This window comes from Aristolochia californica, unplaced genomic scaffold, assembly GCF_029961685.1.
Source record: "Aristolochia californica isolate CCGP_79_NKW_82.1479 unplaced genomic scaffold, dmAriCali1.0.hap1 SCAF_4, whole genome shotgun sequence".
NCBI lineage: Eukaryota > Viridiplantae > Streptophyta > Magnoliopsida > Piperales > Aristolochiaceae > Aristolochia > Aristolochia californica.
In genome coordinates, this window is record NW_027182103.1 from 45,773,514 (window position 1) to 45,787,246 (window position 13,733).

Below are 13,733 nucleotides of genomic sequence, written 5' to 3' on the forward strand. Positions count from 1 at the left end.
TCAGTTTCTTTTGAACAAAATGGCTTGTTGGGCTCTTAGTGATGAGAAACTAAGCTCCTTTTTCAAGGGCTAGCCTTCGGTAAAGTTTGGTAAGGCTAGATATGCCCGAGGCATGGAATGTGTTCAGAATCCGTGGGGTTGAATAGCTCCATAGACGAAGGCCCTGCGTTGGGTACTCAAAATCTTTTGGGATTTCGAGAGCTCTGTCCACTATCTGGGTCTCGGCTGGATGCCTACTCAATCTTGAAATTGGCTGGGTTTTCCTTTTCATGTGTGAATGCTTGCATCTATAGCGGCTCAAGGGTTGTTGCCATCTGTCCAGCGGTAATTTTGTCTAAATTTAAGATGCTCCACAAGATCAAATGAAACTTATTTACTAGGGAGAGCCCACATTCCCACTCCCCCGCGTATGGATGCATTTTGATACAGGCACAAGAAAAGAAAGAGGTTAATGGCAAAGAAATTCTCTCCCCTCAAGCCTTGAAAAGGTGCATATACTTCCCTTTCCATGCACCAAAGCGAACTGAATAACCTTTTTTCCCATATTTAAAACTTCAAAATATATACAGGATGAATCAGTGATGTTGTTCTTTTCTCTTTTTAGAGCAACTAAAGGGTGGTTAATTCACAACGAAGTAGAATGAATTTTTTCCATATTACTTAGTTCATTAAAAAATGGTATTAGTGTAAAAAAAATTGAATTGAAGTAAGATTACACTGTTTTATTCACTCAGGCAAAAAGGCGAGAAAATTGATTCCTACTTATTTTGCGAATCATCCACTTTCTTCGTTTTGAACCATCGTTTGATAATTAAACCACTAGTTTTATTTTTTGTTAATATATTATTAATTATTAATATATAAAATATATATTATGTTATTGATAAATTAATATATTTATTTATTGTATTTATTTATTTTGTATTAAAATAGTGAGTTTTAATGTTAAACTATATTTTATGTTATTAAAAAATAATTTATTTATTTATTATATTCACTTAAGTTATTTTTAAATTTTTTATTTATTTTAAATAATTTATTCTAGTCACACATATTTAGTATATTAATTTATAATAAACTGTAACCATTAATTGGTTTAATTATCCAATTTCTACAATTAATTAAACCATAAGGTTTATTTATTATATTCTCTTATGTTATTTTTTTATTTTTTGTATTAATTTTAATAATTTATTCCAGTCATACGTAATTATTGTTTTAATTTATAATAAACTATAATCATTATGTAATATAATATAGTTTTTTTATTAATTAGGATATTAATATATTCTAATACTATACGTTAAATCACTTATAAATGTAGTAATCGTGTTTATTTTGGTTAATTATATGTTTAGGTATATATTCTATTTAAATATATTATAAAAAATTACTTATTCTCTTATTTATATCATACTTTTCATTTTGGGGTACTAACACTGGAATCTGTTTTCCAGTCTACACTAATACCCAAACATGAGTTGAAGTTGAATCAATTCATTTCAGTTTAATTCAATTTTTCACTTCAATTCAAATTCATTGTGGACTAACCCACCCCTTAAACCACAAAGCAAAAACTGTATAGATCACAGGGTGACCCTAAAATAAGACAACTCGTGTATGCATTTGAAATTAGGGCAAAACTTAACGTCATATTTTGAAAATATCTGGTAGTAATTGGTCGTAAAAGACGGTAGATTCAAGCAATTGTTCATAATTGTCAATAGAGATTCAAATATTACAGTCGTTTTCAACTCTGCAAACAATTGTCCAAGTCATAAAGATTGAAACTTCAACCTTGACTATTGTATTATTTCATCGAGTTGTCAAAATCTAAATACGAGCAATCTGAGAGTGGGAACGACTGATTTCAGAAAAGTTCGTAGTGTATAAAAAAAAAAAAAGCACAGAAGCACCGCCATGCAGCGCAGTGTAATATGTGCTACTCTACTTCTTCCCTGGTTCTCTCTGTCCTTTTCTGTTCAACCATTCCTGTTCTCAAATTCCACCCATCGTCTCTCCAAACTTGAGAACGACCGATTCTGATTTTTCAAACTGCTTAAACACGATGCTACCTCCGTGGGCTCCCTCTTTTTCTTCCATCAAATTCTGTCTGACCAGTTTCAAACCTCCAAAAACGAGACTATTGCCAGACATGGATGACAGCAGCCATGCCACCTCTGTTTCCAATTAACACTAGTTGAAGACTAAGACCCTTTGAGGTGATGAGGAGATCTGCTACAAAAGACGTGTACTTGCCTCTTTCTTCGGCCTGTAAGGACCACGAGCAAATTGCCTTTCTCGTTCTGTTCAACTTCAACCCATTTACAGCTGTACTATCTCTCTCTTGCTCACAGGAAATGCCGTCTCTAGCCTCTTTTGTTGAAAACAAAAACAAGACACACAGCCGGCCCTCCGGGGGGTGCAACCTGCTTTTCAAAGAGTCGAAGAATAAAGTTTGCCACGCCAAGACTCTTTCTCAGTTCTCACCTCACCCACTCACCCTTACGAAGCTAAAGATATCCGTATTAATGGTGGGGAAGGTACAGAGGTCGCGCATGGTGGCGCGGCGCTCTTGCATGTTAAACGTGCATTTCCACGGGTGCCTGGGAGGTGGTTGTTGAAATATACACACAATCAAAGAGAGCCAGGACTACAGGATCCAGAACTTTGTGAGGGCTTCCCTCTTTTGTCTCGGCACCCAAACCAGATTCTTCCAAAGGCTTATTCTTTCTTCTTCGTGGAGAGACCTTTTGTTAAATATTTAAGAATACGCTACCCAGCAACAATCTTTAAACTCAGGTTTCTTTGCAAAGCAAAACCTCCTGGAATGACTTGAGAAGATTATAAAATTCACCACACTAACGGGGTACATGCTTTCATTAATTTATAGGGAAAATATCCCAATTACAAAGATTTACAAGAGATCTGATTTGTACAGACAAGGAATGATTTGACGTGATTAGCTCATATAATGGAGGGTCAAATTTATTTGTAAGGAAAGTCCTAAACAGGGCAATTATCCTTAATTGATTTAGAATCAATTCAATGATCCTTAATTGATTGAGAATCAATCACTTAAGGTAGTATCTTCAACAGCCCCCGCAAGCTAAGCGTCGGATTAGGATAGACGTGTAGCTTGGATCGAAAAAATTGAAATAGTGGTCGAGAGATGCTTTTGGTGAAGATATCCGCAACCTGTAGGTGGGATGACACATATTGAGTACGAATCTTTCCAGCAAGAACAAGTTCACGCAGAAAGTGGATATCGAGCTCAACATGTTTGGCCCGCTTGTGAACAATAGGGTTGGAGCTCAAGAAAAGAGCGCTTTTGTTATCGCATAAAAGAAAGGGCCGCTCGGGAATGGGAACTTGGAGATCGCGAAGAAGATGAGTGAGCCAGAGGAGTTCGGCGGCAGTGAGAGCAAGAGCACGATATTCCGACTCACAGCTGGAACGAGAAACTGTGGGTTGTTTCTTGGCACTCCAGGAGACTAAGTTGTCACCAAGGAAAATAGAGTAACCCGAGGTAGAGCGACGAGTGTCAGGACAACCGGCCCAGTCAGCATCAGAATAAGCAACTAAAGATCCAGGCGAAGCAGACGGACGAAAAGTTAAACCATAATGGAGAGTGCCTTTGACATATCGAAGAATGCGCTTGACAGCCAGGAAGTGGTCAGCCGTGGGAGAGTGTAGAAATTGACTCACTGAGTTGACCGCATGAGCAATGTCGGGCCGCGTGATGGTCAAGTATTGAAGAGAACCAACAAGGGAGCGATAAAGAGTATGATCCGAGAAGGACTGACCAACAGAGGATAGATGTTGAGAAACCACCAAAGGAGTGTGCACAGGCTTACTGTCAAGTAAGTGGGCCCGGGCAAGAATGTCGCGCGCATATTTCAGCTGACTAAGAAATAGGCCATCATCGGTGGGTGTAGCTTCAAGACCAAGGAAATAGTTGAGGGATCCCAAGTCTTTGGTAGCAAACTCAGAATGTAGCTTGTGGGCAAAGCTATCCAGAAGAGAGGGGTTGTTGCCCGTAATAATAATATCATCGACATATAAGAGCAAATAGATGATGTCAGAGTGCCGATGAAATACGAAGAGCGAAGGGTCAGCCCGACTACAAAGGACACCAAGCTGGGTAAGAAAGGAGCTGAATCGCTGAAACCATGCGCGAGGGGCTTGCTTGAGGCCATAGAGAGCTTTCTGCAGCTTGCAAACGTGATCAGGAAAGCGAGGATCAATATACCCAGGCGGTTGTTCCATATAAACCTGTTCATTGAGATGGCCATTGAGGAAGGCATTTTTGACATCCAATTGGCGGAGAGCCCATCGATTAGTGACAGCAATAGAGAGTACAACCCGAATAGTCGTAGCTTTGATGACAGGACTGAAGGTGTCGGTGTAGTCGAGCCCTGGTATTTGAGTAAACCCCTTTGCGACAAGACGAGCTTTGAACCGCTCAACAGTCCCATTAGGCAAATATTTGGTACGAAATACCCATTTGGAACCCACAATATTTGTGGTAGCAGGGCGAGGAACCAAAGTCCAAGTATGATTTTCTCGTAAAGCTCGAACTTCGTCATCCATAGCAGCAAGCCAAGCCGGATTCTTGGCAGCAGATTTGAACCCTTTAGGCTCAGTGGATATCAGAAGGGCAGATAGAAGACCAGCAGATCCAAAGAAAGTAATATCAGCCGAGTGACGAGGTTTAAAAATGCCAGCCTTGGCGCGGGTGACCATGGGATGGGATCCCAAGGAAACAGCAGGAACAGAAGCAGCAGGAGGCAAGACAGTGGACCCAGGAAGAGAAGTATCAACAGTCGGTAGTGGCGGTCCTGAAGAGGGATTAGTTGCCTGCAAAAACTCATTCATAGAATCAGTACAAATATCACACAAACGGGAACCAGATTGAGTAATATGCGGGGAATGGGACACTGGAAGAGATGTGGGCATGCCAGAAGAAGACGAACGAGGTTCCAAAAAACTGGAGAACTGGAGAGAGGATAGGGGTTGAGCCTGGGAAGAAATGAAAGACGGAAAGTGAGTTTCATCAAACTGGGCATGTCGAGTAAGATATATCCTAGAGGTGATAGGATCAAGACAACGAAAACTTTTGTACGAGGAGCTATAACCTAGAAAAAGACAAAGAAGACTACGTGGAGAAAATTTGTTTGCCATATAATCACGTAAACAGGGGTATACACGACAACCAAAAGGATGAAAATTGGCATAATTGGGAGAAAGACTATAGAGGAGTTCAAAAGGGGACTTACCTCCGAGAAGTGGTGTGGGCAAGCGGTTGATGATGTAGGCAGCAGTGCTAAAGGTGTCAACCCAGAAGAGAGGGGACATGTGAGAATGGAATAGTAGAGCTAAGCCTGTTTCAGTTATATGGCGGTGTTTACGTTCGGCGCGACCGTTTTGTGCAGGGGTATATGGACATGAGAGCTGATGATGAATTCCAGAGGTACGAAGGTGGTGTTGAAAACGATTACTAGTAAATTCAGCACTACCATCACTTTGAAAAATTTTTATACGAGCGGAATGTTGGTTTTCAACAAATTTTTGAAATTGAAGAAAGATGTCATAGAAGTCAGATTTCAATTTCAACGGATAAATCCAAGTAAACCGAGAATAATCATCAATAAACAGAGCATAGTAAACAAACCCCAAAGTGGAAGTAACAGGTGAGGGACCCCATATGTCGCAATGAATTAAATGTAAAACATGAGAGGACTTTTTTTCATTGCGAAAATAAGGTAAACGATGACTTTTAGAAAGTTGACAGGTATCGCATAATTTCGGAGATGGTAATAAAGAAGTAAGATGGAGCTGGCCATTTTTATTCAAGAGGGAAATTACGGAATGATGAACATGTCCTAAACGAGCATGCCATAGTTCATATGAGGCATGCAAAGATTTATTTTGCAAAACGGAAAGAAATGCGGAATTGCCACGCTCTAGCACATACAGACCTCCATCACGTTTACCAGTTGCCACCACCTTTCCCGTTTGACGACTTTGAATAGTAAAAAGATCATTAGTAAAGGTATCAGATAACGGAAAATCATGCGTTAATTTACTAATGGATAACAAATTTTTGGTAAGATGGGGAACAACCAAAACATTTAATAATTTAAGATCGGAAGATGAAGAAAAATAACCGGTGTGAGTGATGGGGAGAGACGCACCATTCCCGACAATTACACGATCCTTACCCGTATAGGGGACAGATTGATCCAGAGAGGTGTGGGCCGGGGTCATGTGGGCCGAGGCACCAGTGTCCACGACCCAATCTGAAGATTGATTTTCGGAAAGGGAACACGCTGAATGAAATGAATCAGCGAGAAGGGCTTCCGAGCGGGGTTCATCGTCCCGAGAATATCTCTGCCGACAACGATCGGCGTAATGCCCTTCTTGGCGGCAGATCTGGCAGTGCGGTGGTCGGCGACGGTGGCTGGTGGTGGGTTGGCGTTGGTCGTGGCCAGAAAAACCTTCCGTGCCCTGGCCATGGCCGTGATGAGAAATAGGGCTCCGCCCGTGGCTAGAAGAACTGCCGTGAGGACGACTGCGGCCACGATTCGGGCGAGAGAAACCGCCGGAACGATCAGATTGGTGTCGATTTGCAGTGAAGGCAGCCTGGGGAGTCGCCGTCGCCGAAGACTCGAGCGATTTCTGGAAGATTTTGAAACTTTCGGCGCGGGACACCAGGTCGGGAAAACAGGGGATGGGGTTCTAAGCCATTTGGGCGGAGGAGAAGCTCGAAAATTCCGAGCCGAGACCTCGGAGAAACCAATGAGCCTTGTCGGTGTCATCAACGGGACGACCGATGGCATGGAGTTGGTCGCACAGTGCTTTGAACGCACGGGCATAGGTGCTGACCGGACGGCTACTGCGTTTCATCAACTGGAGATCGTCTTTCAGACGAATTTCACGGGCCTTCGATCGGTGGCTCAATGAATTTTCTAAAGCAATCCACACCTCACGGGATGTGGTTAGGCCAACGGCTTCTGCCATGGCTTCTTCGGAGAGAGAAGACAGCAGAAGGCTGACGAGACGCTGGTCTGTTGTTTTCCATGTCTGAAATTTGGGATTTGGCGTCTGAGAAAAAGGAGGCTCAAACGAAGGTGGGGGCTCAAGAGTACCATCAACGTGAGACAACAATCCTTGGCTATCAAGAAGGGGAAGAAATTGACTCTTCCATAAAAGATAATTTGAGGAAGAGAGTTTGATGGTGATCATATGAATCAAGGTGTTAAAGGGAAGAAGATCGGAAGAAGAATTTGAGGCCATGAGGATCACAGGATGTTAATCCAGATGAAGCTCTGATACCATGAGAAGATTATAAAATTCACCACACTAACGGGGTGCATGCTTTCGTTAATTTATAGGGAAAATATCCCAATTACAAAGATTTACAAGAGATCTGATTTGTACAGACAAGGAATGATTTGACGTGATTCGCTCATATAATGGAGGGTCAAATTTATTTGTAAGGAAAGTCCTAAACAGGGCAATTATCCTTAATTGATTTAGAATCAATTCAATGATCCTTAATTGATTGAGAATCAATCACTTAAGATAGTATCTTCAACATGACTCCTCGACTTGAGGGTGTGTGTTCACTGAACCAGGAATTGTTCAGATTTTTGAGCCGTCAATCAGCTGGCTTAGGTACGAAGGACCAATTTTCATTCAAACCATTAGAAGAACAAGAAAGAAGATGGGTCATCCGTCTTCGTTTAGCTATTGACAGAGGGCTCTGCGGGTCTCTCCTTTTCGTCATGCAACATTAATCACAATCCTTAACGAAGCAAAGAAAGTGATCTTCAGCTACATGCATCACAACTCACAACTCTCAAGCATGATCCACTGTATTCTATTTCAATTCTCAAGCAACCAACTGTTTTTTACATGGTCCTGAGCCCTCCAACGCGTCCTCTACGCGAAACCTACACGTAAATACGGCAGAACCATCGACAGTGGCGCCAAACCTTCTCAATCCATTAATATTGTGGCGACCCGTGACCACCGACTGGTTCAAATGAGACGGTATAACGTTGTCCAATCTATTGAATTCTGATCCGGGCGTATACAAAATGCGTGGAAAAAATGGACCTGGGGATGGCCCTACCACACAGCAATCCCTTCTCCTCTTCACAGAACATTGATTTCTGATGCGGTGACTGATCCAATGTGAAAAAAAAGTTAACGACAACTTCAAAGATATCTCCGGCCGAGTCTGCCCTTTAGTTGACAATGGAGATTTTGCATGTGTTGAGTTAGAAAGGGCATTAAAAAAAAAAAAAACATGGAACACTGTGGGTCATGGCCGTCGGTACTTCCAATGAGATCACAGAGGTTTGAAACACGGAGAAAAAGTTTGAAAATCCCCGGCTGATGTTATTCTTTTTGTTCGTCTTTCTTCTTCTTCCTTTTTTTTATAAAAGGAGGATAATGAAAGCGATCGAATCTAGTTGGTTCCGGGAAATTGCCGCCAGAAAAGAAAAAGGAAAAGAAATATACGATGGTAGTGAGACTGCCTCTGATGTCTGTGTGAAAGGGGGGCACAGAAAAGTATCATTTCGTCTGTGTTTTTTATCCACGCAACCTCGATTGACAGAGAAACCATAAAGAAATGATTCCCTCTCCATAACTCCACCTCCGTGGCCCCCAAAGTCTACACATTTGCTGCATTTTTGACTCTTCTTGGGCGATTTAGACCAGAGAGAGAGCGACAGAGAGAAGGCAAAGACGAAAGCTCGGATGTTAACTTCCCATCGCTTCCTCTCTCTCGATCGAAGGGTCCTCTCTTTCAACATTCTGAGTTGGCTGCCATCTCTCACCTTACTCCTCTAGAGAAAAATCTGAGTCAACCGAACTGGGATTTTCCCTTACCAGTTTCTCTATTTTCTTAAGTATTCATTCAAGTTGAACCCCAGCATTGATTGATACTGAAGGAAAATATTGAACTTAAAAGTAGGTTGTAGCCACTACATCTATACTCTAATATCGTCTCCATTTAATGGAGGGGACCAGAGAAAACACATGGTTCCCATAATTCATTATACACATCAATTATTTCGAGTCATCCACCACCTAAAATAAAATTTGCTTCAGAAACAGCTTCTTCTCATAAATACCATTAACCCCGTCAATGAGACCCTTTCGTTGGATCAAAAAATTTTAGTTAGCACGATGATTGAGGACTCTGTAAGTCTAAAGATCGTCTTAGGATTAATGAACCTGGACTAGTCTGAAAAGGTCTGTACTTCTCCCTTCCAGAATAAAAAAAAGAGGCTTAGGGGTACTTCCCCCACTACCGCTCTTTAATTTCAACTTTTTTTCCCAACCAAAAAGACGCTTGGGCGTCGTGTCATGAGAGAGATGGGAGTCAAAGACTGGCTTGCTCCCCAATTATTTTTTCTTTCTCCCAGTAGTTTAAGCAAATAAAATAGGTGAGCTAAGACGACGAAGATGATGAACTAAGAGAAGTAATCTGAGATCACCCAATGAACAAGTTCCAAATGGACGGTCAAAAATGGTCTCGTTTCGAGTGTGGTAAACTCTGCATTGACGATGTTGGCTCTGGCCTGTCGCTCTTTGCTGTGTTTTTATATGAGCAAAAACAGAGTTTCACGTAATCATATATTCAAACAGTGATCAGTGTGCGACAAAGTCAGCTTCAGGATATGAATAATCGAAAAAATACCGCTAAATCAGGGGAGTTCCAACGTCACGATATCTGTTGGAGACGGTAAAAGAATTCCATATTTGCTCAGCAGGAGTTTACTTTCGGGGCTTTCCATGCAATGACGAAACGATTCCCTCATCCCAGCCGTCCGTGAATTCACTGAGTCGGCACGAGTAACAGACGCGAAGGAGAAGTTTCCCACTTTTTGCTAATCAATCTCACTACTTGGTCTTGTCTCCGTTCATTATCTTATAAGTCGGGATTAGAATCTGTTTCTGGTAGATTTTCGTGGATTAGAAAAGCACGTCTCACGGAGAAATGAGTTTTCTTCGGTCGGTGCTTTGACAGGGTTCATACACTCCACTCAACCCTCCCACCGCCTTCGAGCTAGGTTCATACGTGTGGTGATCGCAAAAAACCATACGAGAGAAGAGCACGAGTCTAGGTAGACATGCAGTGGGAGCGGGTTAAAAACCTTCGGACTCGGTCCCACTCCGTAGTCAACGATGGATGGAAGACGAATGAGTAACTACGAAACGAAAAAGTACGTAGGCGTGCGAGGGGTGACACGAGAGTGGGGCCAGTAAGTATTTAGAGGTCAAGGGGTAGGGGGATGGGGCCCGCAAGAGAAAACCAGTTGTCGCAGCCGTGCCGTCAAATTCGTTGACTGGGCAAATCACGTGCTCGCTGCACCAATCGGGAGAGCTCTTTTTTTGGAACGCGTCAACCCGAGTCTTGACTCAACGAACTCTCTCGCTGTCTTCGTGCCGTGTGGCCCCTCTGTGCCAGCTGTCGCCCTGACGCACCGTCTTATGTCACCTTCTCTTAGCCCGCTCGGTGGGCCGGTCCTCTCCTCTCCTCTCCTTCTCCAAAATTCAAACCCTCAGCACAGTCTTCGTCCAAACCCCCTTTTTATTGCCGCGCCATTTGCACCGGAAAAGAGAAAAAAAGGAAGAAGGAAATAAACTTCCTTTCATCACTCCCACACACATTTACATATTACAGACACCTCCTAGAATCTCAATCTCTTCTTATCCCCTCGCCTCTTCCTTCTCTCTCTCTCTCTCTCTCTCTCTCTCTCTCTCTCTTTCTGAATTTATGGAAAAAGGAGGGGGACTCAGTATAGATTTTGTGAACACTTCCGAATCTTTTCTCAAGTCAATTCATCAGAAGAGGAAGCGCGACGCCATGGATTCAGGCAATCGCTTTTCGGGAATTGATTTTCAGGTGAATCTCAACTGCAGAGACGATCTTGATAAAAGGGTTGTTGTGGACGAGATGGATTTCTTCGCGGACAAGAATCAGTTTTCTTCCGGTCTCAACAATGTTAAGGAGGAGGATTCACATGATGGAGAAGCAACACGATTGGAGCTTGATATAAATGTAAGAGGCTCGTCTCTTTTTGGATTTATTACAGTAAATGCACTTCTGTTTGTTGAGGCCTAACTGTGAAGGCTCATGTTGTTGGAGTTGATCCTTTAATGACGGATTTGATTGTTTTGATATTATATACTACAGACCGGTCTCAATCTTCTCACTGCTAATACTGGTAGCGATCAATCCACTATTGATGATGGACTATCTTCAAACGCAGAAGAGAACGAAGGAAAAACGGAGGTACTGATCATTCTGTTTTTCTTTTCTTTTTTCTTCTTCTTTCCTGATTTAGGAAAAGAAGACTGATAGTGTTTGATGATAGAAATAAAACATAACTAATTTCGACCGAATTGAGCCTGAGAAAAATATGATTTGGTTGCATATCAGTTGGCCGCGCTACAAGCAGAGCTCGATCGGATGAACGAAGAGAACCAGCGACTGAGAGGCATGCTTAGCCAAGTTAGCAACAACTACAACGCGTTGCAGATGCATTTGGTCTCGCTTATGCAACAACAGAATCACAAAACCAGCGATAACTCCCAACCGCAAGAGGTATTCAATTTTGCCATTTACTTGGGATTTGGATGCTGAATTTGTATCTTGATTTCTGTTTTCCTGTACTGCTTATAAATTCTTGTTTTACTGTGGCGTTTCAGAACATCGAAGAAAAAATGGAAGAAAAGAAGCATGATCTTGGAGGCGGAGGACTCATTGTTCCGAGGCAGTTCATGGATCTGGGACCAGCAGCCACTATAGAAACTGACGAACCTTCGCAATCCTCATCGGAAGGTCGAACCCACGAACGATCTGGATCCCCTCAGAACAATGCCGAGGTAGTTTCCAAGGAGTACCACTCACAGAATATCATCAACAACGGCAATGAGATCGTCCCGTTCGATCAGAATAAGCCTGACGTCGGATACGGAAGAGTTGGCCGAGAAGACAGCCCAGATCGAGTCTCTCAGGGATGGGGACCAAATAAGGCGCCCAAATTGGCTTCAGCCAAGAATGTCGACCAAGCGAGCGAAGCCACCATGAGGAAAGCTCGTGTCTCTGTTAGAGCACGATCGGAGGCGCCCATGGTAACTAGTTTAACAAATCAATGACTTTTTTCGCTCTGATCTTCTATGATCAATAATTTCCCTTTTATTAATTGCAAAAAAACAAATTCGCTTCAGATCACCGACGGATGCCAGTGGAGAAAGTACGGCCAGAAAATGGCTAAAGGAAACCCGTGTCCTCGTGCTTACTATCGCTGCACCATGGCGGCAGGATGTCCAGTTCGTAAACAAGTAAGTTACAATTTTTCTGTGTCTTCATTAGTTCAGTATGATTTTTCACGTAAAAGTGCATCGACTTAACATATGTGGCTTCCCTCCTTTGTACTTCCAGGTCCAAAGATGCGCGGAAGATCGTTCCATCTTAATCACCACTTACGAAGGGAACCACAACCATCCCCTTCCACCGGCGGCGATGGCCATGGCGTCGACCACGTCGGCGGCAGCTTCTATGCTTCTGTCGGGGTCAATGTCTAGCACGGACGGGTTGATGAATTCCAATTTCTTGACGAGAACACTACTGCCATGCTCGTCAAGTATGGCGACTATTTCGGCATCGGCTCCATTCCCTACCGTTACATTGGACCTGACTCACAGCCCCAATCCATTGCAGTTCCAGAGGTCCCCACAACCCCAGTTCCAGGTACCTTTTCCCAACGCCCCGCAGGACTTCCCGACACCGGCCGCAGCTTCTCTCCCACAGATTTTCGGCCAAGCGCTCTACAACCAGTCCAAATTCTCCGGCCTTCATATGTCCCAGAACGTGGACGCGTCACAGTTTGCAGCCCACCAGCAGGCGGCCCTGGCAGCACCTCAGCCATCTTTGGCCGATACAGTAAGCGCGGCGACGGCTGCCATCACAGCAGACCCCAACTTCACTGCAGCGCTGGCTGCTGCCATCACTTCAATCATTGGAGGGGGTCAGCCAAACGGCAACAACAACACTAGTGCGCCCGTTCCCGCCACCAACAATAACGGCAACACCGTGAGCACTACAGGCAATAACGCCATCAGCAACAAGATGAGCAGTCCCAGCTTCGCAGCAAATTGAACATTTTCAGTTAAATTTGCTATTCTTTTGTTTTTTTTTCGTTGCCTAGCTTACTTGGGTTAGAGGGGGAAAAGGAAAATCTAGATTATACAAAAAAGAAAAAAGAGTTCATTCTTTCTGATCATTTTCGAGAGTTGAATAAGCACACCAGAGATGTGTCTGTGAATATAGACAAGCTGTAGATGGTTGATTGAGCTTCTGTAATTGGCAATATTTGGCACATAGAATATGCATCTTTTGAAAATGAAAAAAACGTTCAGTTTTATTTCCATTCTCCTTCTCTCTGTTTTTCCTTCTCTCTTCCAACGAATCCAATGACATTCATTGAAAGGACATGAATCTGAATGGAGAGCTTGTCGTGTCGGGGTCGGTTTAGTGCGGGTCAAAAAAGTCGTCTTCCGTCACGTGCGGATAAATAGGACGAGTTGAAGTTGAACACGGCACGCCTCTCCTCGAAACAGATAAGCATAAGCATACACGCCACTTCGGTCTTTTTCCTTTTCTTCGAAACATCCAAATTCTGTGGGCCGCGAGGAAGAATCCAAAT

The 13,733-nt window shown here is 43.0% G+C and overlaps 1 protein-coding gene across 1 annotated transcript; it reads left to right on the top strand.

The window, feature by feature from the left end:
* Positions 1 to 10,689: 10,689 nt before the first annotated feature.
* LOC137962982 (probable WRKY transcription factor 31) lies at positions 10,690 to 13,397 on the top strand. Its single transcript, XM_068810139.1, has 6 exons — positions 10,690 to 11,083; positions 11,219 to 11,317; positions 11,465 to 11,629; positions 11,734 to 12,159; positions 12,256 to 12,369; positions 12,470 to 13,397. The coding sequence occupies exons 1-6, from the start codon at positions 10,799 to 10,801 to the stop codon at positions 13,184 to 13,186; spliced, it is 1,806 nt and encodes a 601-aa protein (XP_068666240.1). The 5' UTR covers positions 10,690 to 10,798; the 3' UTR covers positions 13,187 to 13,397.
* Positions 13,398 to 13,733: the final 336 nt, after the last annotated feature.

Excerpts from the sequence above, each read along its gene's own strand:
- LOC137962982 (XM_068810139.1), top strand. The coding sequence starts at position 10,799 with ATGGAAAAAGGAGGGGGACTCAGTATAGATTTTGTGAACACTTCCGAA. Across the intron at positions 11,630-11,733 it reads ATAACTCCCAACCGCAAGAG|AACATCGAAGAAAAAATGGA; the intron begins GTATTCAATTTT and ends GTGGCGTTTCAG. Across the intron at positions 12,370-12,469 it reads GATGTCCAGTTCGTAAACAA|GTCCAAAGATGCGCGGAAGA; the intron begins GTAAGTTACAAT and ends TTGTACTTCCAG.